At 45.3% G+C, this 24,459-nt stretch overlaps 1 protein-coding gene across 1 annotated transcript in view; it reads left to right on the top strand.

Moving 5' to 3' along the window:
- The window catches only part of AGPS (alkylglycerone phosphate synthase), a 149,755-nt gene that overhangs the window by 49,735 nt on the left and 75,561 nt on the right, over positions 1-24,459 (top strand). The window contains exons 8-9 of the mRNA XM_075284006.1: positions 12,144-12,224; positions 15,760-15,885. Of these exons, the coding sequence (XP_075140107.1) occupies positions 12,144-12,224; positions 15,760-15,885 (207 nt within the window). The remainder of the gene's footprint in view (positions 1-12,143; positions 12,225-15,759; positions 15,886-24,459) is intronic.

The raw sequence follows: 24,459 nt of genomic DNA, 5'->3' as shown, positions 1-24,459 counted from the left end.
AAAGAATATATGGGGGTTATGTGCACCCACAATTTTTAATACTGGTATATAGTGCCATTGTCTGACTGGGAATTCAAAGAATATATGGGGGTTACGTGCACCCACAATTTTTAATACTGGTATACAGTGCCATTGTCTGACTGGGAATTCAAAGAATATATGGGGGTTATGTGCACCCACAATTTTTAATACTGGTATACAGTGCCATTGTTTGACTGGGAATTCAAAGAATATATGGGGGTTACGTGCACCCACAATTTTTAATACTGCTATACAGTTCCTTTGTCTCACTGGGAATTCAAAGAATATATGGGGGTTATGTGCACCCACAATTTTTAATACTGGTATACAGTGCCATTGTCTGACTGGGAATTCAAAGAATATATGGGGGTTATGTGCACCCACAATTTTTAATACTGGTATACAGTGCCATTGTCTGACTGGGAATTCAAAGAATATATGGGGGTTACGTGCACCCACAATTTTTAATACTGGTATACAGTGCCATTGTCTGACTGGGAATTCAAAGAATATATGGGGGTTATGTGCACCCACAATTTTTAATACTGGTATACAGTGCCATTGTCTGACTGGGAATTCAAAGAATATATGGGGGTTATGTGCACCCACAATTTTTAATACTGGTATACAGTGCCATTGTTTGACTGGGAATTCAAAGAATATATGGGGGTTACGTGCACCCACAATTTTTAATACTGCTATACAGTGCCATTGTCTGACTGGGAATTCAAAGAATATATGGGGGTTATGTGCACCCACAATTTTTAATACTGGTATACAGTGCCATTGTTTGACTGGGAATTCAAAGAATATATGGGGGTTACGTGCACCCACAATTTTTAATACTGCTATACAGTTCCTTTGTCTCACTGGGAATTCAAAGAATATATGGGGGTTATGTGCACCCACAATTTTTAATACTGGTATACAGTGCCATTGTCTGACTGGGAATTCAAAGAATATATGGGGGTTATGTGCACCCACAATTTTTAATACTGGTATACAGTGCCATTGTCTGACTGGGAATTCAAAGAATATATGGGGGTTACGTGCACCCACAATTTTTAATACTGGTATACAGTGCCATTGTCTGACTGGGAATTCAAAGAATATATGGGGGTTATGTGCACCCACAATTTTTAATACTGGTATACAGTGCCATTGTCTGACTGGGAATTCAAAGAATATATGGGGGTTATGTGCACCCACAATTTTTAATACTGGTATACAGTGCCATTGTTTGACTGGGAATTCAAAGAATATATGGGGGTTACGTGCACCCACAATTTTTAATACTGCTATACAGTTCCTTTGTCTCACTGGGAATTCAAAGAATATATGGGGGTTATGTGCACCCACAATTTTTAATACTGGTATACAGTGCCATTGTCTGACTGGGAATTCAAAGAATATATGGGGGTTATGTGCACCCACAATTTTTAATACTGGTATACAGTGCCATTGTTTGACTGGGAATTCAAAGAATATATGGGGGTTACGTGCACCCACAATTTTTAATACTGCTATACAGTTCCTTTGTCTGACTGGGAATTCAAAGAATATATGGGGGTTATGTGCACCCACAATTTTTAATACTGGTATACAGTGCCATTGTCTGACTGGGAATTCAAAGAATATATGGGGGTTATGTGCACCCACAATTTTTAATACTGGTATACAGTGCCATTGTCTGACTGGGAATTCAAAGAATATATGGGGGTTATGTGCACCCACAATTTTTAATACTGGTATACAGTGCCATTGTCTCACTGGGAATTCCACAAATAATTTGGGGATTCATTCACCCTACATCTCAGGCTCTTGCCATATTCACCCAGGTTGTCAGTGCTGCACCAGCTCGTTCCCAGACAGCTCGGCCCGAAAAACGCGTTACCTATATAGAGGATTTGGACAATGAAGACAACATGTTCTAAATCTAATGTCTGCACCTTCTCCAGAATTAAAATAAAGGCAGCGTTTAACTTTCAAATAGCACTGCACAAAGGAAGAGCTTATCAGCTTGTCTCATGACATGCTACTGAAAAGTTTCATTTGTGTATCTTAATGTAAATATAGTTGTATAAGCTTTTTGGGTTTTAGGCACTGCCAAGTTATTTATTACCACCCACTCCCTTATAATGATGATGACGCCAAAGTCACTGTGGGTGTTCAGAGCTCACAGCTTTGGGTGACATTTGTCTTGCTCTCTGTCGGTACCAGCTGTCTTTTTGGATACCGTAAAGTTATGTTGACTTTATTAACAGCTATAGAAGCTTTAGCCAGGTTGTGACGGTGTGTAACCCTAACAACACTAAGTGGGATACACATTAATAGTCAGTCTATGTACGCTAAACGTATCACTGAAGTAATTTTTTTTCCCTCTCCCCTAATATAAGAAAGGAACAGACATTAGACCTAGACCGGGGTTCGAGGCTTGAAAAAATCCAGTATTATTTGTTCTTCATGATGTGAAATATGTGTTGAAAAGCAACCCAAGATGAAGTCAGCCATGTGTGCCAGTGTGTTACTTGGCATGCCTTTGCTGGCCCCAACTGTAAGGGTCACTCTCCATTTCCTCCATTTTCCACTCCCCTTCACACCATTTGTGGTGAAGCAATGGGATGCACTGAAGTGCACCCTCTAGCCTCGTGTGGGATAGGGACATCAGATGCCACTCCAACCCCCTCGTCTTCCTCCGCCAGCCAACGGTGCGAAGATGAGAGGAGTGTGCTCTGAATGTTTTCTGCCTAGCAGAGGCTAGTTCTCACTTACGAAAATGGCCCCACTTTGACCTGTATATCAGGCACAATGGTGTAGGTTTCAAAGAAACATGGCACCAACAAGTTGGAAAACGTGGGCCATGCGTGGACCGTGTTTGAGTCTGGCAAGCTCCAGATCTGCTACCAGGTTCCAGCCATTATCACAGGCGCAAAAATGCCAGGCCCCAGGTGTAGCAGGGAAAAAAAAATGCCATCTCAGCCAGGATGGCATCCCTGACCTCGGAGGCACTGTGCTGTCTGTCCCCCAAGCTGATCAGTTTCAGCACGGCCTACTGACATCTCCCCATGCCAGTGTTACAGTGTTTTCCGCTAGTAGCTGGGGTGGAGGTTGCAGCTTCGTAGGGTTTCAGTCTACTCCTGCCATGAATTTTGGCCTGGGAGAGGAGATAGGCCACCCCAGTTTGCACCCGGGGAACAGACTCCACCACATTCACCCTGCCTGTCATTAAAGATAAGCACTGCAGCATCCCTGACCACAGGCGCTTGTCCATGTGTCGGTGGTCAAGTGGACCTTGCAGCAAAGCGCAGAGCTCTGGGCCCGACTGATGTTATGGGACACATGCAGGCGCAAGGCAGAGACAGCACACCAAGAGAAGTAGTAACGGCTAGGCCCAGCATAGGGAGGTGCCCCAGCTGCCATCTGCTGACGGAAGGCCTGGGTCTCCAGAAGCATAAACAAACACCAACATCTCCAGGGCCAGCAGTTTATCGATGAGGCTGTTACAGGCTTGGGCATGGGGGTGGGTTGTATTGTACTTCTGCCTGCAATGAAAAGCTTGGGAAATGTGGAGTGGCTGGGAAGAGGCGCATGATGGTGCAGGCCAAAAGGGCGCATGAGGGTGAACTCCCCAATGTGTCAGAGATAGGTGTGTAGGTGTCCTTGCATCATATACTTGCACCATATTTGGCTTTGGAAGTTAATTTTGTGCCAAAAAGTGGTTAAGACAGCGATCCCTCAGCTACTCCCGTTACACTGTCTATTGAAGTTACCATCTGTGGAAGTGGACCACCATTTCTAAGATCCCAAAGGAAGCAGGCAAGAGATGTGCAGTTCAGAAAAAAAGATGAGAAAATAAGTTTAGGCTGTAGAGCACAGAGGGATCGGAGAGGACAGAGCTGGTGTCGGCCAGGTATTCCCACAACATGCGCCTATACTTGTCCCTCCTGGTGACACTAGGCCCCTGAGTGGCAGTAATTTGTCCAGGGGGGCCATTAACGTGTTCCAGACCTAGGAATAAGTCTTCCAACAGGGTAGAGTTTTGCATGCCTTTGCTTCTACCCACTGTTTTTGCTGCTTAGCTTCCCTCCACATCTACTCTGCTTTCACCCCTAAACATCACCCCAGTTTATGCCTTTGCTTCTACCCAGGTTTTTTGTTGATTTAGCTTCCCTCTACATCTACACTGCTTTAGCCCCTAGACATCACCCCTGTCCATGTGGGGTCGGTGGCCTCGTCATCCACCAACTCCTCTTCCAATTGCGCACTGCCCCCTTACTGCAAACCGCACATGACCACAGCTTGCCTTGATGGCAACTGTGTCTCATGATCCCCACTTAGGTCCAGACAAGTCGGTGGCGGGTCCAAAACCCCAAAATTGGAAGGAAATGGCAGATGCTGCAGTATTTCTAACACCTGTTCCTGGTGCTCGGGCCTGGTCTGTGTTGTACCCTGCACCCTGCTTAACGCATCTGCCATATCCGAAGTTGTGCTGAGCGCATGCTAATGTTTCGTGTCCAGTGCAATGGATGGGATGGGATTTCACATAAGTCTGCCACCCATGGCCACTCATGGTTGAGCAACTGAGGGAGTTGACTTTGACGAACCCGAGGGTTTTGGAGTTGGAACTACATCAAAGGTCTGTGCTGCTCACACACTCTGCTCAACACATGATATGTTTAGTGCCAGCAGTGTGGAGACGTCGCACAACAGCCGTTGTTCCAGCAGGTACAGGCGTTGTAGGAGTGCATAGAGGCTAGCAGCGGCAACTATACACTTTAAAAACTATCCGCACAAGCGCCACACTTTCACCAGTAGCTCAGGAACATTGGGGTACCTTTTTCAAAAGATTAGCAGCAATGAGTTAAAAACGTGGCCCAGGCATGGAATATGTTGCAGGCTGCCAAGCTACAGAGCCAATCCCAGGTTACGGCCATTATCACACATGACAACATGCCTGGGCCCAGGTGCAGTGGCAAAAACCACATTGCCGTCTCATCGAGGATGGCATGACTCACTTTGTAGGCAGTGTGCTGTCTGGCCCCCAAGCTGATGAGCTTCAGCACGGCCCGCTGACGTCTCCCCACACCAGTGTTGCAGCGTTTCCAGCTCGTAGCTGGGGTCAATTTAACAGCGGAGGAGGGTGGTGTTTCAGCCCTCCTCCCAGGAATGTTGTGTGGGGAGACAAGTCAGGCCACCACATTTTGCGACCCGGTCCACGCCTCAACTACATTCAACCACTGTGCCCAAATTGAAAGGTAGCGTCCCTGTCCGCATGCACTTGTCCATTCGTAACTGGTCACATGGAACTTTAGGGCTAAGCGCTGAATTTAGGGACCGCCTCATGTTTGGGGGAAAGTGCTGGTGTGGACGGCACAGTGCGGTGGCGCAGTAGACACTCTGCCCAAAAAGGGCAGAGTGTCCCCCAGCCGGGATTCCAACATCTCCTGGGCCAGATTTCTTGAGATGAGGCCGTTGAAGCCTTGGGCATGTGGGTGGGTTGCGCTGTACTTTAGCATGAAATGAAAGGCTTGGGAGATGGGGAGTTGCTGGGAAGAGGCGCATGATGGCGCGGGCAAAAGGAGAAATGGCAGGAAAAGGTGAGGATAAGGGTGAACTCCCCAAAGTGTCAGAGGCAGATGTGGAGGTGTCCTGGCTCCTGGTCTGGACTGCAGCGCCAGCCCTGTCAACAGTGGAAGAGGCAGTGGCCGCCAGGCCAAACGACGATTATCCTGCGCTTGCTCTCACCCACTGAGCCCAGGGCTTGCCTTCCAAATGATGGCACCCGCAAGAGGTGGTGAGATTCCTCTCCGCAGATCTCCAAACCATCTTGGACTTGCAAATTGCACTAAATTTGTCATGTAACTGACATGTATATGATGAGTCTATCCATTGTCTGTTCATTTTGGTGAAAGTCAGCCTGTCAGCTGACAGACAGCTGTGCTTGTCAGTGATGATGTCACCGGCTGCTTGTACCCCCAGTTTTTGCTGCTTAGCTTGCCTCCACATCCACACTGCTTTTGCCCCTACACATCACCCCTATCCATGCCTGTGCCTCTAGCCATAAGTCTGCCACCCATGGAAACTCATGGTGCAGAAAGTGAGGGAGCTGACTCTGAGGAACCCTTGGGTTTTGTAGCTGGTACTCCATCAAAGGTCTCTGCTGCTCACACACCCTGCTGAACATACGGTATCTAGGGTTAGAGCGTGTGGTGACCTCGCACAACAGTAGGTGCTTCAGGCAGATGTAGGCCTTGCTGGAGTGTATTGCGGCTAGCTCCAGGTACTGTAGACTTGGGAAAGTGGGTGTCCAAGTGCCGCACTTTCACCCTTAGCTCAGCTAATTTGGGGTATGTTTTTAAAAATCATTGCACCACTACATTGAACATGTGGGCCAGGCATGGAACGTGTTGGAGGCTGGCAAGCTCCAGAGCCCTCCAACAAGCTAAAAAACCTGGCCCCAGGGGCAGCGGGGATAAACAAATTGCCATCTCATCCAGGATGGCATCCCTGACCTCAGAGGCAGTGTGCTGTCCGTCTCCCAAGCTGATGAGCTTCAGCCCAGCCTGCTGACGTCTCCCCACACCAGTGTTGCAGCGTTTTCAGCTCGTAGCTGGGGTAAATCTAACAGCGGAGGAGGAGGAGGGTGGTGTTTCAGCCCTCCTCCCAGGAATGTTTTGTGGGGAAACAAGTCAGGAAAATTCTTGAAACGGGAGAGTTTTGCATCTTTGCCCTTGCTGCCTATGGACATCCCTTTGCCTCTAGCCACCATTTTCCCTGCTTTGCTTGCCTCCAAATCCACACTGCTTTTGCCCCTAGACATCACCCCAGTCCATGCCTTAGCTTGTACCCCCAGTTTTTCCTGCTTAGCTTGCCTCCACATCCACACTGCTTTTGCCCCTAGACATCACCCCAGTCCATGCCTTAGCTTGTACCCCCAGTTTTTCCTGCTTAGCTTGCCTCCACATCCACACTGCTTTTGCCCCTAGACATCACCCCAGTCCATGCCTTAGCTTGTACCCCCAGTTTTTCCTGCTTAGCTTGCCTCCACATCCACACTGCTTTTGCCCCTAGACATCACCCCAGTCCATGCCTTAGCTTGTATCCCCAGTTTTTCCTGCTTAGCTTGCCTCCACATCCACACTGCTTTTGCCCCTAGACATCACCCCAGTCCATGCCTTAGCTTGTACCCCCAGTTTTTCCTGCTTAGCTTGCCTCCACATCCACACTGCTTTTGCCCCTAGACATCATCCCTATCCATGCCTCTTCCCCTAGCCATAACTCTGCCACCCCTGGAAACTCATGGTGCAGAAACTTTGGTTGCTGACTTTGAGGAACCCTTGGGTTTTGTAGATGGAACTCCATCAAAGGTCTGTGCAGCTCACACACCCTGCTCAAGATATGGTATTGTAGGGTTTCAGCGTGTGTGAATGACGGACAACAGCCTGTGTTTGGACAGATGTAGGCCTTGCTAGAGTGTTTTTAGGCTAGCAGCGACTCCTGTGCACTTGCAAAAGTGGGCGCACAAGCGCCGCATTTTCAACAGTAGCTTCGGTACATTTGGGTATGTTTTTAAAAAACTTTGCACCACTAGGTTAGACGTGGGCCAAACATGGAACGTGTTGGAGGCTGGCAAGCTCCAGAGCCGCTACCAGGTTCCAGCCATTATCACAGGCGTAAAAATGCCAGGCCCCAGGTGTAGCAGGGAAAAAAAAATGCCATCTCAGCCAGGATGGCATCCCTGACCTCGGAGGCACTGTGCTGTCTGTCCCCCAAGCTGATGAGCTTCAGCACCGCCTGCTGACGTCTCCCCACACCAGTGTTTTAGCGTTTGCCGCTAGTAGCTGTGGTGGAGGTTGCAGCGTCGTAGGGTTTCAGTCTACTCCTGCCATGAATTTTGGCCTGGGAGAGGAGATAGGCCACCCCAGTTTGCACCCGGGGAACAGACTCCACCACATTCACCCTGCCTGTCATTAAAGATAAGCACTGCAGCATCCCTGACCACAGGCGCTTGTCCAAGTGTCGGTGGTCAAGTGGACCTTGCAGCAAAGCGCGGAACTAAGGGCCCACCTGATGTTGAGTGACACGTGCTGGTGCAAGGCGGGGACGCCACACCGGGAGAAGTTGAGACGGCTAGGGACGGCATAGTGAGGTGCCACAGTTGCCATCAGGTCCGGGAAGGCGGGAGTTTCAACAAGCCGGAACGCCAACCTCTCCTGGGCCAGCAGTTTAGCGATGTTGGCGTTCTAGGCTTGCGTGGGTGGGTGGTTAGCGGTGTATTTCTGCCGGCGCTCCAATGTCTGAGAGATGGTGGGTTGTTGTAAAGAAGCGCCTGATGGTGCCTTTGATGGTGCAGGAGAAGGAGATAAGACAGAAACAGGGGAGGATGAGGGAGAAGTCAACAAAGTGGCGGAGGCAGATGAAGTGATGTCCTGGCTCGTCCTCTGGAGTGCATCGCCAGCACTGTGAGCAGAGGCAGTGGCATGAACGGCGGGCGACGTTTGTCCTGCCGTTGCTGCCTGCCACTGATTCCATTGCTTGGATTCCAAATGACGGTGCATTGAAGTGGTGGACAGGTTGCTCTTCTCAGGGCCCCTACTCGATTTCGAGAGGCAAATTGTGTAGACGACACTATATCTGTCCTCGGCGCATTCCTTGAAAAAACTCTACACCTTCAAGAAACGTGCCCTCGATGGGGGAGTTTTTCTGGGCTGGGTACAAAAGGGAACATCTTCGGACATTCCGGGTCTGGCCTGGCTTCGGCAAAGCAGCTGACCTCTGCCTCTGGACATGTCTCTGCCTCTAGCTACCCTTTTTGGTGCTGCACCTGCCTCAACATCCACACTACTTTCCCAGCTTGACATCTGCCTTGTCCAGGTGGGGTCGGTGTCCTCGTCGTCCACCACCTCCTCTTCCAACTCCTGTCTCGCCTCCTCCTCCTGCACAATGCGCATGTCAACTGGCTGCCCTGACAGCAACTGCGTCTCATCGTCGTCGATGAGGGTGGGTTGCTGGTCATCCGCCACCAAATCGACCGGAGATGGAATGGAGGAGACTCTAGTGTTTGAGCATCTGGACACAGATACTCGTCTGTTAGGTCCGTGGAATCGCGAAATGGAGGGGCAGGTTGCGGTACAGTCAAAGGAAGGGAGAACAGCTCTGGGGAGCAGGGACAGTTGGGGTTATTGTTCTGAGAAGATTGGGAATTTTGGGTGGAAGGAGGACAAGACTGTTGGGTAAGAGGAGGTAGAGGCTGACTGGCTGGTGGACAATGTGCTTTAAGCGTTATCCGACAGCCATTGCAAGACCTGTTCCTGGTTCTCGGGCCTACTAATCTTTGTACCATTCAGCCTAGTTAATGTGGAACTTTTGTGCAAAGCGCAGAACTTAGGGCCCGCCTGATGTTAAGGGACACACGCTGGTACAAGGCTCAACTCACCCTAAGTGCCAAAAACACTGCTGGTGCAAGGCTCTACTCATGCCAAGGGCCTCAATCTCTGCTGGTAGCTCAGCTTAAGGTCATGTAACTTTGTTTGGAAGGGCTCATGTTAAGGGCTAGAAAAGTGAATTTTGGAAGGTCTTACCACATCACACACACACACACACACACACACACACACACACACACACACACACACACTCACTCAAAATGACAGTTAAGGGTGAGGGCTTTTGGAATTCCCATTGCCTATTCCATTTGTGGTTGTCATGGGGAACGTGATTTAAAGGGGTGGTTGTTACTGTTTGTTGAGCTTAAATTGGGGTTTGTGTCCATCCATTTGGGGAGTAAAGAAGGTTTCCAGGTATTTTCCCACTTTGATAGAGGTTTTTTTGAATGTGGAAAGTGTGTAGTTGTTAGGCAGTGATGTTGGGGTAATAGAGGGTCTTTGGTGTGTTAGATGCCCCCAGACATGCTTCCCCTGCTGTCCCAGTGTCATTCCAGAGGTGTTGGCATCATTTCCTGGGGTGTCATAGTGGACTTGGTGACCCTCCAGACACGGATTTGGGTTTCCCCCTTAACGAGTATCTGTTCCCCATAGACTATAATGGGGTTCGAAACCCGTTCGAACACACGAACATTGAGCGGCTGTTCGAATCGAATTTCGAACCTCGAACATTTTAGTGTTCGCTCATCTCTAATCTGCACTTAAAGGCGTCCTATCATTAAAACTGAATTTTTTTGTGACTAACATGTAGGAATAGCCTTAAGAAAGGCTATTCGTCTCCTACCTTTAGATGTCTTCTCCGCACCAGTATATAATCCGTTTTTTTGTCTGTATGCAAATAAGTTCTCTCACAGCACTGGAGGCGGGCCCCAGCACTCAAATAGCACTGGGGGCATCCCCAATGCTGCGAGAGAAATCTCCAGCGCCGCCTCCATCTTCTTCAGGAACGGGTCTTCTTTGCGTCTTTTTCCAGCGGTGGCTTCAAACTTCTAGGCCTCGGGCAGCTGACTGCACATGCCCGCCGGCCACAAAAAAATGGCAGCTTACACAGTATTGAAAATTTCAGTTTTAATGATAGGATCACTTTAACTATCTACTTCAGCATCCCTTGTTTTGTACAGATCCTGTACTATATTCCAGAGCTGTATTTATAATTCTGCACTTCTCCTTGCACAACTACAGTAGTATGTGCACAAAGTCCCCTGGACTTCAGGTATGTATAGTGCAGGCCTTTACACCGGGCACAGTATATACCTGCTCTGGTGTCCTTCCAAAAGTCCTTTACAAAAAAAGTCCCCAAAACCTGACTTTTTAATTACATGATTTTAGGGGACACCCAAAGGACTTCATTATAGTCAATGGGACCCATTTTTTGCATTGGACCAAAAGAACAGACTAAGCCAACGCACATATTAATGCAGAGTAACCTGATTTACAGGGGTTTTCTACATTTTAGGAGCTCAATTAATGTGTCAGAAAAATTTGTCAGCAAACCTACTGACTGTTTCCCACCTACACAACATAAATTTGCTGCAGGCACATTGCCATTCACTCGATCTATAGTTTACAGTTCCATCTACAGTAGACGGCTTTCAGACTGACATCCTTTATGGTGACAGAGATCTGAAATGATCTATTCCTTGTCACTAAAAACCTCAGGATATGCCGCTCACATACAGCAGTTTCTAGGAAAACCTTTGTTTTTTATATTTTCATTTCCCCAAATCTGGCACTCGTTTGCTAAAAATTTGGACACCCCTGCTATAAACCCTTCCTAAGGCTTTCTCTGGATTGTTACAAGAGAAGTAAAGCAATACATTTCCAGATTTCCTCCTGGTCCTTATTTCTGATTTCGTTCCTCTTCGTTACGTTATCACTGCCCCAGCGTTCGGGTTTCTTCCAGCATTTAACCCCCTGTTTGCAGCCCCCACTTGGTGATATTTTCCGGGTGGAATAGGCCAGGTCAGCACAAGTTCATATCTGTTCTACATGCGAAAAACATCATAGTCCCAAACAAGCTCAATAAACAGCATCAAACCGCACAAAGGAATCATTCTGCGTATAATAGGATTTTAAAGGTAATTTCATGTATTTTGGCTGCCACATCAAGGCCCTGGCATTCTTGGCTCTGCACATGTGATTAATCTGTTTCAGAAGACCTCTCCTCGGATAAACACACATCAGCTCACCATAGAGCTTTATTCACATATAAGCTTTTCAAGGTGTGTTGAGGAGGGAGAGTATGGGGGGTTGTAGGCGTCTGATTGGAAATTTTAATCATCGAGCTGAACGCCATGTTCTAAGTTCTGACAGACATTGATATTATATCTCTGCCATCATATCCATCTTTTAAGGTGAAATGCTTTACATATTACGTCCCATTCAGTTTGCTCACCCCGCAAATAACTGCTCGGATCTTTTCCAGCAGAGTAGCTCATTGTTTTATTGCGCCCACTGAATTTTTTAATGGGTAACTAAAAATGATGACAGATTTCAAGCTTTCGGATATCTCGGATCCCTTCCTCAGGCACAGTTACATAGAACGGTTGATAAAAGACATTTCTCCGTCAAAGTTGACATTTAATATCTTACCTTTATACAAAGTTCATATATGAGGCCACTTTATTAGGCCTGGCAGATATTTATACAAACCTTAATTTTTTTTATCTCGTTCTTCAGAGCCGAATTCTCTGGATTGATGAGAAGAACCTGACGGCACACATTGAAGCTGGCATCACTGGTCAGGATTTGGAAAAACAGGTAAATGTAAACTTGGAATTTGTGTTTGGATCATGCTTTGCAGAAAGCTACCGCATCCAGGGTAGGATCAGAAGGTTGGCAGGGGGCAACATGGTGGCTCAGTGGTTAGCGATGCAGCTTTGCAGCGCTAGAGTCCTGGGTTCGAGTCCTGCCAGAAACAACATCTGCAAGTAGTTTGTATGTTCTCCTGTGTTTACGTGGATTTCCTCCCATTCTACAAAGACATACTGATAGGAAAGAAAATGTACATTTGAAATATACATTTAAAAAAAAAAAAAAAAGTTGGCTGTGACCGCCTGCATATACTTTGTTAGGAGCTATGGAAACTGCAGCGCAAGCGTGCTCAGCCAACTTTCAGGTGCACCTTGCCCAGTTGGGATGGGGTTTCTTCACAGAGATGAGTCTCCCATCTATATCCTGCGGGTGCACCATAAATGTGTAAGGCTAGATTCACATCTGCGCTGGAGTCTCCAACATATAGGACTTTTCTCTTTGCCGGTTTCAGTTTTGAAACTGTGTACTCCATTATAGTCAGTGGGATCTGTCGGTGTCCGTATGTAACCACTGAAAGCGCTCCTATGCTCCAGTGTTTGGGTCCCCTGATGGATGACATTCATTATATCACAGCTGGCAGCTTGCATACAGTTGTGTGCATGAGCCCCAAGAGTGCTCCCTGCTCCACTATAACAAGACCCCCCAAATGGAATACCAAACACATTTACAAGCACTGTGCAGCGAAAGCACACAGACCCCATAGACTATAATGGGGTCCATGTGCTTGCCATGTGCTGCCCATACAAATCATGCGGAGAGGAAAGTAGATTGTAACCACTTTCCTGTCTGCTTGTTCGGTGCAGAGATCTGGCGCCAAGCACTCATACCCCATTATAGTCTATGGGGATCCGTGTGCTTTTAACTGCACACCGCTTGCAAGGGGGTCCCCATGCGGACTCCCCCAAACGGAATACCAATGTATATGTGAACCAACCCTTACTGGGCAGTCTTTGAGACTCCCATAGACATAAATAGAGAGAAGCAGTGACACAGTGGCTGCAGTATGGCGGGCACTGACGCCCTGCTGGTCCCAGAGGTGGAACTTACATCTGTAAGACTTTTATGGTATATCCTGCAGATGAGCATAAATAGATAAATGCCTGAGATGTGGAAACTTCTTTAACACCCCCGTTACCTCTGATAAGTGGCCCCGTAGTCTTCCTATTAGTCCACAGTGTGCAGTCAGCGCCTCCCCTTGGTAAGCAGTAAGTACATTTTAAGTGGCGCTCGCAATGAGCCACATGTTTATTATTTTAGGGACAAATCATAACTTTCAGGAGGTTTTTTTTTTAGGGATCTCTTCTGGCAGATTGTTTTCTATTACAATATGTTTTGCATTTGGGTTGCTGAAATCGCCCATTTCCTCACATTCACAAACACACTGAAGGAAACTATTAGCATTAGCGTCTGTACGCAACTCAGCCGTTACAACGCCAGACCCTCTACATATCAAAGACCTGTGTATACGCATACAACCTCACTTGACACACTTTACTACTTTTATTGACTTATTACCAGCGCGGAAATTCTCGGTTAACCAAAATTGATTACCTCTGATTGATAGCTGGGTATACCGTAAACTCCAGATCCACAGATGGCTGACTCCGGAGCGTTTGATGCAAGACTGCTGAGCTTTGGAAATGATTTCAGTGGGACTGCTCGGTTTTGTAGCAGTTTAAGGGCATCTATTCCAACTCAGGTGCCGTACAGATGGCAAAGCCAAGCTAATATGGAAAAATGAGGAACAAGTGACTATTTAATGTACAGGAATGCATGATCTGCATCGCTAATAGATGGTGCTGTTGCATACAGGAAGCCCAACCAGATGGCTGTACATTAAAACACATCAGTCCTTGAGAGAATTAAGTGCAGGCAATTTGCTCACATTTTGTACAGGCTGCAGCACATCACATTAGAGGAAAGGGAACGAGAGATTAACGACTTTATTTATTGGACGGGTTTAGATGTAGTTTGTGAAAAAAAATTTTTTTTTTCTTGTGGATATAGTTCGCTGTCAATATGTTTTCCAAGAATTTGTTTTGCAAGATGTCATTGCATTAAGGGGTAATTCTCAAACGGAGCATTCATTCAGATCAAAGTCATTGATGTGATTAGGCTGAATTATAAAAAGCACAGCAGAGAAGAAAAATTACCAGGAAAGGGAATCTATGGGGGGGAGTTTATCGCAACCATTACCACAAAAAAATCCGCGTAAAAGTGGCTCATCTTGGGTGCTCAGTGCAGATCTGTAATAAAGATTGTCCACTTTGTCCTGGTTTGCAGTGGGTGGAACGGGGTAGGGGGTCAAGGTGCGCTGTGGCAGGGAACCTCGTGTCATGGACTCCATGGCTGAAGCAGCCAAGGTTTAGACAGAAAGATCAAGCAGGGTGTTTTATTTTTTTTATTTTTTTAAAGTATCCTGCTTCTGTCTTCCATTATAAACAATGGGCTGTAGAATCTGCTGCTGATTTTGTGGTGGACTGCGCCTCAATATTGGTATCTGGTTCTACGTTTATTCCAAGGTCCATTCACTGTGCTGGAGGAAAAAACCTGGAAAAAAAAGCTCAAAAAACGCCCCCAAAAAAGCTTCCTAATTCCCGAAGTGGATTTTTTTCCAGACCAAATTCCTCGACCACCCTAAAACGTGTGAACTAAGCCTTAGGCTGGTCTTACACAACCGTAGTGGTTTTGCGGTCCGCAAATTGCGGATCCACAACACTAATTTCACTCTAAAAATTGATTCCGTGCCCAACTGCAAAGTGCATCCGCAACGTTCCGTGTGTATCAGTATTATGTGGATCCACAAAAAACAAAACACACGTGTTGACATCCGCAATTGCGGATATACACTGATGTATGTTCAGTGTATATCCGCATAACTGCACGCACCCAAAGACTTGTATGGGACAGTCCATGCCGTAAAAACACGGCCATTACGGACCTGCAGTATACTGTCCGGACCACGGTTATAGCATGCCACACCACGGACAAAATCTACGGTGGTGTAAGAGGCCGCATAGAAAACAGTGGGTCCACAAATGGTCTGCAACTTAAAACCCTCAATTGCGCACCATTTACGGTCTTAAACTACGGTCGTGTAAGACCAGCCTTAGGTATCCATCCTTAGTCTGCCTCCTAAACTAATGGGGAGTCGTGGGTTCCACAGCTGGTCAACGCCACGAGACACTCTGGCGATAATCAGGATGTCAAAGTCATGGTGGACAGCCAGACGGCCGGAAAATATAGAGGAATCTAATAGGATGTCCATCTCCATTTCTGCCCTAAATGTAGTCCTGTCGGATATCTCATGGCACTTTTGATATCATTTGGGTAGGGGTATGTGCCTTAGGAATACGCACGGGGAATAAAAAGGGCTCTCAAAGAGACTTGGAACATTTTACTGTGAAGCTGCAGTTGAAGTCTTTTCCTTCAGACTATTGTTACCTCCATGTTTCCTTACTTTCCCTTTGATCTGTTTCAGCTTGGGGAGAGTGGATACTGCACGGGTCACGAGCCGGATTCCATGGAGTTCAGTACGTTGGGAGGCTGGGTGGCTACACGGGCATCGGGCATGAAGAAGAACATCTATGGAAACATCGAAGATCTGGTAATGCAGTTCCTCTGTTTTCCTTTCTCACGCACGGACTGCTTCTTAAATGTGGTGAAATCATCTGGAGGATACAATCCACGGAATTTCCTTCCTCTGTGATCTTTTCCCATGTCTAATGATGTACTAAATACTATTTCCATGCAGACCTCTGGATTATGAGAGGCCGCTAATAAAATCCATACAGGCAGAAGGCAGGCAGGACACGTGTGTATTATTAAGGCTCTTCAGGCTTCTCATTTTCTTTATAATGTGCGTTTTTTCTTTTATAGGTTGATAGAAATATCTTCACATGTTACATGTTAGTATCATGCGCTGGTAATGTATCACTACTTAGCTTATATAGAAACATGAAAGGTGCCCCCTGCTGTGTTGGGATTGAGACCATTGTCCGGCCGCCTCCAGCCTCACCAAATACCCGATTATTTGGATGGAGTCCCAATTCTACAGCTGCAAAATATTCATTTGTGACCGGGTCAGTGATTTAGCACTTGTCCCACAGTATGGGATCACCTATATAGAATGTGTTCAAGTTCACCTCTATCTCTCTGTTCAGCTGTTTTTCTAGATATAGTTTTGGTTGTATCTGGTTTTGGGAAAGCTGGATGATATCCACATTTACAGCTCACACAGGGCCTCTTTCCCAAACTTTTGCTTATCAAATCAAGCTGGTTATGCAGATGAATTATTTGTAATTATACAATTATTGATATTGTGAGTAACTAAATACATGGTTTGTTACATATTTAACTTTATAGGAATCAATCACTATTTTTTTTTCTTTCTTTAATATGAATGAGGGCGGGTTCACACATGCGCACCGGTCTCAGCTTTCAGTTTCCGTCTCCTGCTGACAGGAGACGGAAACCTGGCAGATCGTGTCCACCCGTGAGCGTTTTGTGGTCTCCGCGGCGGTCCTGCATGTCTGACTTTGTGTCCAGTTAAAAAAAACAACCAAAAACTGTTTCCCCACAGAGACCACAAAACGCTCACGGACAGACACTTTGGAAACTGCCAGTTTCCGTCTCCTGTCCAGTTTTTTTTTGGGCAGAAGACGGAAACCTGAAAGTAGAGACTGGGCGCAGGTGTGAACCCGCCCATATTAAAGGGGTTGTCCCACGTCGCATACTCACCAGTCTTCGTTTCTTTGAAATCTTCTGTCTTCCGGCTTTGTTTTGTCATTGGTGGGCGGGGTCACATTTGCAAAGCCAAGCAGCGAGATGCCGCCGGCCCTGCGTGTGCGCTCATACACCAGTCTAGCCTTCACAATGCGAATACAGACCCGACAGGGAGTCGGGTATCGCTGCTGCCGCTGCTGGCTTCATGCAGGGCAGAAGCATAGCGATGTTGCTGGCTTCACCTGTGCCGGCGTCTAACTGCCCCCGGCATCCAGCTCTCTATTACAGCGGATACCGGGGAGTGTAGATGCCCCCCCCCTCCCCTGGAATAGCAGCATCGATTCTGCCGCTGCTGGCATCATGCAGGGCAGAAGCATAGCGATGTTGCCGGCTTCACCTGTGCCGGCGTCTAACCCTGCATTGGTGGCCCCTTCCCCCAAAGGGTAAACTACCAACCCCCCCCCCCCCCCCCCCTCCGGGCTCGCTCCCCTGCACTTAGCCCCTCCTCCCTCCCCCCTGGGAGCAGGCAGATACATCACTTGACTCAGGAGCAGCTAGGTCAGGGCTGTGGCCACAAAAAAATGAATAAAGTAATATAGTGGACAAACAAAGCAGTTTTGCTGAAGAAATGTATTTAGGAAAAGTCTTACATTCACATTAACAAGCATTATAGATAGGATCCTTGTGATGGGACAACCCCTTTAATTTATTCAGGAAGAACAACAGAGGAGCGACGCAATATAGATTTCTAAGAAAAGATGTCCCTGGATTGTCATTTGACTGGGAATACATGTATATATACCGTATATACTCAAGTATAAGCCGAGTTTTTCAGCACAGTTTTTGTGCTGAAAAAGCCCCCTTCAGCTTATACTCGGGTCAAGCAAAAGAAAAAAGCCACAATAGTAATGTATAGAATCTCCCAAAAAATAGTGGACATTTTTTTTTTATTTTTTTTTTTATTTTTTTTTTAAATAAAATAAATAAAAGTTGTAAATCCCTCCTTTCCCTAGAATACATATAAAAGTAGAAATTTACTGTGAAACACATACACATTAGGTATCCCTGTGTCTGACAGTCCCCGGTCTACTGAATATAGGGGATCTGCAGTGCTCCTGGTCCGTCAGGAAGGGGTTAATAGGAGCACTGCAGATACCCTATATTCAGCCAGACTGAATTTCACGTGGGGGAAAACAAACCCAGTCCTCAAGCTCAGGGAAGGAGCAGACAGACAACCAAAATACCCCCTCCCCTTCCCCAGCATCTACTGCACCAAAAAACTCCAACCATTTTAATTTTTGAAATTTTCCAGTAGCTGCCGCATTCTCCCCCCCCCCCCCGGCTTATACTCGAGTCAATAAGTTTTCCCAGTTTTTTGTGATAAAATTAGGGGCCTTGGCTTATATTCGGGTCGGCTTATACTCAAGTATATACGCTAGTTTGCATTCATGACCTATGTCTCTGAATAGATTTAGTATTAGAAATAATAATAATTAAAAAAAAAAACACCTCAGTGCTAGAAATCTCATGCAATGGCCGTGTTATTTCTCTGTATTCTTGCATTGCTGCGCTGTATATTACCCGCCATGCTGATGCTCTTACAGATGGACCTATTACTTGTGCTCAATATAGTTTATTTTATCGGTGTTTCCAGGATGTGAGGACACAAGGGCACGGGTAGAGTCAGATACATTAGACCACAACAGCACTTTACTCCGTTACACTGCTCTCAGAGGGCTTTGTCATGTTTCCTATCATTTTTCATTTTACCTGCATCTTGGCTGTTAAGAATGGGCGACCAAATATAGCTCCATAAAATGCTTAGCTTGTATACTTTGAAAACTCTTGTGTGTTTCGATTCGATATATTGTGACACTTGTACCTGTGAAGATTGAATTAATGAAGCAAAAATAATTTCTAGTCTGCACGTGCGGGACCTATAGGGCCAAATGTCACATCAATACCTTCCTCTTTTATCACCACGTAAGTATAGTAGCAGCTCCTATTGTTTCTTGGGAGACTGTTATAGGAGTGGACACCGGTTCATGTTGTGCAAGTTATAGCTGCAGATTTTATACATTTATTTTTTTGTATAGTAATTCACCATTACCGTTTAGCAAATGTAAAATATAGTAGGGGATTACTGTGTCAGACTCAGACTGTATGGTCAAGACTACACAGGACAGAGATACTGACGATTTTATCTGCAAACTTATACAGGCAAAGCCCCTTGTGTGTAGAAGAGAAAAATGTCGTCCTGTTGTATCATTTTGCATCGATATCTTGAAATTTGCAACATATCAATATTTGTTGCAGATTTTGACCGTGGATTTTATCTTTTTTTAACGTTGTGGAGTAAAAATTACAAGAAATTGTTCTTTGGGGACCCGCAAAATGGAAACCCAATCCGCTTAAAAAGGGGTTGCCTATTTATAGAGTAATATATTATATTATAATAAAATATGAAAATAATAATAATTATTATTTTTATTAGTACTAATAATTAATAGTAGTAGTGGTAATATTTATTATTATTGTTATTATTTTATGTGTTCCAGAAAGAAGACCAAACAATTGCCTTAGTCTTGGTTTATTTATATCCTTGATCAATCCCTTTTTTATATATATATATATATATATATATATATATATATATATATATATATATAAATTTTTTTTTTATGTTTTCTCATAAAACACTTATGATGGCTATTAAAGTTCTTATTGAGCTTGAGCTTGTCATCCAGTTTTCCAGACTCCAGTTGCACAAATCAGTGGTGTTGTGCAGCCTGACTTTCCTCTACTTGTTTCCCCTCTGTAATCACAGCTCTAAAGGCCCAGCTTGTCCATACACTATGTAGTCCGCTACTCTTTTGAATAGTTGCTATCTAATACAGTATTTGCTGTGTGGTATCTGCAGGAGAAGTGCTACAGCTGGCCAGCTAAAAAGGACCAGTGAAATAGTGGACAGTATATAACAGAGGGAGAAAAGCTGAGCTCAGTGATATATAGGTTTATATGATGTATCAGTCTGTGTACAGAGAAGGCTGTCCATTGCCGTATGTAGACGGGGCAATCAGGACTCTCTGTCCCTCCTAGGATTCCTGTCACTTTTCACAGAACTTAGCTTCTCAGAGGAGAGAAGCTGACCTGTGTGAAGTATACAGTTATATGATAAATGGAGACCAGCTGAGCTCAGTGAAAAGAGTAAATATTGACAGGACTCCTAGGAGAGACAATGAGTCCTGATTGCCCCGCCTACACGCCATGGTTGACAGCCTTCTGTGTACACACACTGATATAGGGTGGACTGTCATTCATGGTTTGTGGGCAACTCCGTGTCTCTCCTAGAAGTCCAGTCAGTATTTACTTTACTTTTCTCTCATAAATGCTGCTCAAGATCATATAAACCTATGTCAGAGCTCAGCTTCTCTTCTGTCATATAACCGTATATATCACAGAGCTCAGCTTCTCTCCTCTACCATATAACCCTATATATCACAGAGCTCAGCTTCTCTCCTCTATCATATAACCCTATATATCAGAGCTCAGCTTCTCTCCTCTATCATATAACCCTATATATCACAGAGCTCAGCTTCTCTCTCTCTAGCATATAACCCTATATATCACAGAGCTCAGCTTCTCTCCTCTATCATATAACCCTATATATCACAGAGCTCAGCTTCTCTTCTATCATATAACCCTATATATCACAGAGCTCAGCTTCTCTCCTGTATCATATAACCCTATATATCAGAGCTCAGCTTCTCTCCTCTACCATATAACCCTATATATCACAGAGCTCAGCTTCTCTCCTCTATCATATAACCCTATATATCAGAGCTCAGCTTCTCTCCTCTATCATATAACCCTATATATCACAGAGCTCAGCTTCTCTCTCTCTAGCATATAACCCTATATATCACAGAGCTCAGCTTCTCTCCTCTATCATATAACCCTATATATCACAGAGCTCAGCTTCTCTTCTATCATATAACCCTATATATCACAGAGCTCAGCTTCTCTCCTGTATCATATAACCCTATATATCACAGAGCTCAGCTTCTCTCCTCTATCATATAACCCTATATATCACAGAGCTCAGCTTCTCTCCTCTACCATATAACCCTATATATCACAGAGCTCAGCTTCTCTCCTCTATCATATAACCCTATATATCAGAGCTCAGCTTCTCTCCTCTATCATATAACCCTATATATCACAGAGCTCAGCTTCTCTCCTCTATCTTATAACCCTATATATCACAGAGCTCAGCTTCTCTATCATATAACCCTATATATCACAGAGCTCAGCTTCTCTCCTCTATCATATAACCCTATATATCACAGAGCTCAGCTTCTCTTCTATCATATAACCCTATATATCACAGAGCTCAGCTTCTCTCCTCTATCATATAACCCTATATATCACAGAGCTCAGCTTCTCTCCTCTATCATATAACCCTATATATCACAGAGCTCAGCTTCTCTCCTCTATCATATAACCCTATATATCACAGAGCTCAGCTTCTTTCCTCTACCATATAACCATATATATCACAGAGCTCATCTTCTCTCCTCTATCATATATCCCTATATATCACAGAGCTCATCTTCTCTCCTCTATCATAATAACCCCATGTATCACAGAGCTCAGCTTCTCCCCTCTATCATATAACCCTATATATCACAGAGCTCAGCTTCTCTCCTCTATCATATATCCCTATATATCACAGAGCTCAGCGTCTCACCATCTATCATATAACCCTATATATCACAGAGCTCATCTTCTCTCCTCTATCATAATAACCCCATGTATCACAGAGCTCAGCTTCTCTCCTCTATGATATAACCCTATATATCACAGAGCTCATCTTCTCTCCTCTATCATATAACCCTATATATATATATCACATAGCTCAGCTTCTCTCCTCTATCCTATAATCCTCTATATTACAGAGTTCAGCTTCTCTCCTCTATCCTATAACCCTATATATCACAGAGCTCAGCTTCTCTCCTCTATCATATAACCCTATATATCACATAGCTCAGCTTCTCTCCTCTATCATATAACCCTATATATCACATAGCTCAGCTTCTCTCCTCTACCATATAACCCTATATATCACAGAGCTCAGCTTCTCTCCTATCATATAACCCTATATATCACAGAGCTCAGCTTCTCTCCTCTATCCTATAACCCCATATATCAATATATATCAATGACAGGTGGTTGAACAAATTAAATCTGTTAGACTGTTTGCCATGTATTTCCTTCAGTACACCTGCCCAGGTATATTCTGTATTGTGCGGGTCACCAGTATACCTGTCTTCATTCATTGCTGCACTTTAACAAGGTTGTGTGTGATGTTTTCCCAGAACACCAGACCTTCTCCTAAAGCCATTGTGTAGGCACTGATAAATGTATTGAGGAGTTTAGCCCCTTGTATCTGGATGTTTTCATGAAAGAGGGATTCATTTAAAGAAGGTTAGGAATGAGTAATCTATGCCGGTGTCCCCGAGGAGGGGGAGATGTTTTAATTGGCAGCGATGATGGAGAGCAGTATGGAAGCAATCTTACAATGAAATATCTGAACTTTTGCTTCTTGGTCCTGCCATCCTTTTCATTTATCAAGGAATTTACTGTGAATCATTTTGTAGACAAATGACTGGACAGCCGACCTCGCACATTGCCAGTGCTAGTTACTATATTTGCTTACAGTTTTATTGAACTATTATGGTGTGTGCCTCAATCATTTTAGGGGATTCTCTATAACCTATATCGTACATAGTGTGTCGTGACTTAGTATAATACACAGTCCAGTCACATTAATGTGACCACCTGTCAAAATCCAGAATAACCCCCTTTGGCAGAGCGGACCGCTGCGGGACGTGCAGGAAGAGAGGGGATATTGTGATGATGATCACTGGGATGTTGAGCCATGCCGACTCCAGTGCTGTGGCCAGCTGCACTAGGTTACGTGGTTGAGCATCCATGGCGCGAACAACCCGATCGAGGTGGTCTCTCAGATTCTCGATTGGGTTCAAATCCGGGGAATTTGCTGGCCAAGGGAGTGCGGTAAACTCATCCTGGTGCCCCTCCAACCACGCACGTACACTGCGAGCTTTATGACACGTCACATTGTCCTGCTGGTAGATGCCATCATCCTGAGGAAAAACAATTCGCATGTAGGGGTAAACATGGTCCGCAAGGATAGATGCATACTTGTGTTGATCCATCATGCCTTCCACAATGATGAGTGCACCCAGATGGCTGATGACACGTGCCTTCTGCAATTGATTATTTAACGTTGACGTCAAAAGTAGACGGTGGTCACATTAATATGACTGGACTGTGTAATAGTGAAGTGTTTTATGCTTTAAAAAAATGCTCAGTCTCTGCAGTATTGTCCATTTTGAAGTCATACTCTCTTCACTAATCCCTGAGAAATATAACTTTGAGTAACATATTCAATTCCCAATAAGGAGTCATGGGGTGAGGCCACTCTCCTGTCTGGTCCCCCTCCTGGCCGGGTATGTCATCACAAATCACCTGAAGCAGCATTCAGCTTATGCCTAGTGTACAGACTAGACCTTGATCTCCTGCTTGTGTTCTGGATGTGATTTGTGATGACATGCCCAACCTCTGGGGCATCAGTCCAGCCAGGAGGACCATCACCTGCATGTTCGGTGGACCATCTCCACCCCTGCAAATTTTTACTGATATTTATATACAGTGTTAAACGTTATTTCCTCCAGTATGCTGAAGATAATCATTGCGAACCTGTCAAAGTTCCTAGTGGATTAGGGTTTCTATCCAGCTGACGGGTCCCTTTAAGAGCTTGAAATAAATTAGGCCCTGTTCACATGGGGCACGGGACCTCGTATTTTGATCCTGATTTTGATGCGCAAAGCAGAGTCAGAATAGGACCAAAATGTGCCTATCGCGGCTTCCCAAATGAGTGGGCCTAGTCCGGAGGGTGCTGTTGCGAGGCGGACACAGAGGCTGAATCAGCCGCGGAATCCGCCTGAAGAAAGGGCAGCTCGCTTCTTTTTTCCGTGAGCGGGAACATACCGCTCACGGAAAAAAGGAAGCTAGCGGTCTACATAGACCTCTATTGTGAGGGGCGGATTCTGATGTGGATTCAGCTCCAAAACCACCCGTGTGAACAAGCCCTAACACTCCTAGTATAGGCGTATTGGGTTCATTACCCCTTCTCCCAATGTAGATATGTTTAAGAGCTGTTACGGTGTATTCCTGTAGTCACACGTGTTAGCCACATTATCACATTTTTGTGCATTAACTCTTATTTATTGGTTTTTACACTTGTAGAAATGTGTGTTCCTATTCATAAAAGGTAGCAGATCCTCTCTGTACATGTTGAAGTCCTCAGAATTGTGCGGGACGCCTCTTTATAACCCTATAGAAGCTTAGCATATGGCAGATACGTGGTCTT

The sequence above is a fragment of the Leptodactylus fuscus genome, chromosome 8 (genome assembly GCF_031893055.1).
Source record: "Leptodactylus fuscus isolate aLepFus1 chromosome 8, aLepFus1.hap2, whole genome shotgun sequence".
Lineage (NCBI taxonomy): Eukaryota > Metazoa > Chordata > Amphibia > Anura > Leptodactylidae > Leptodactylus > Leptodactylus fuscus.
This window is presented reverse-complemented; position numbering and strand designations above follow the sequence as displayed.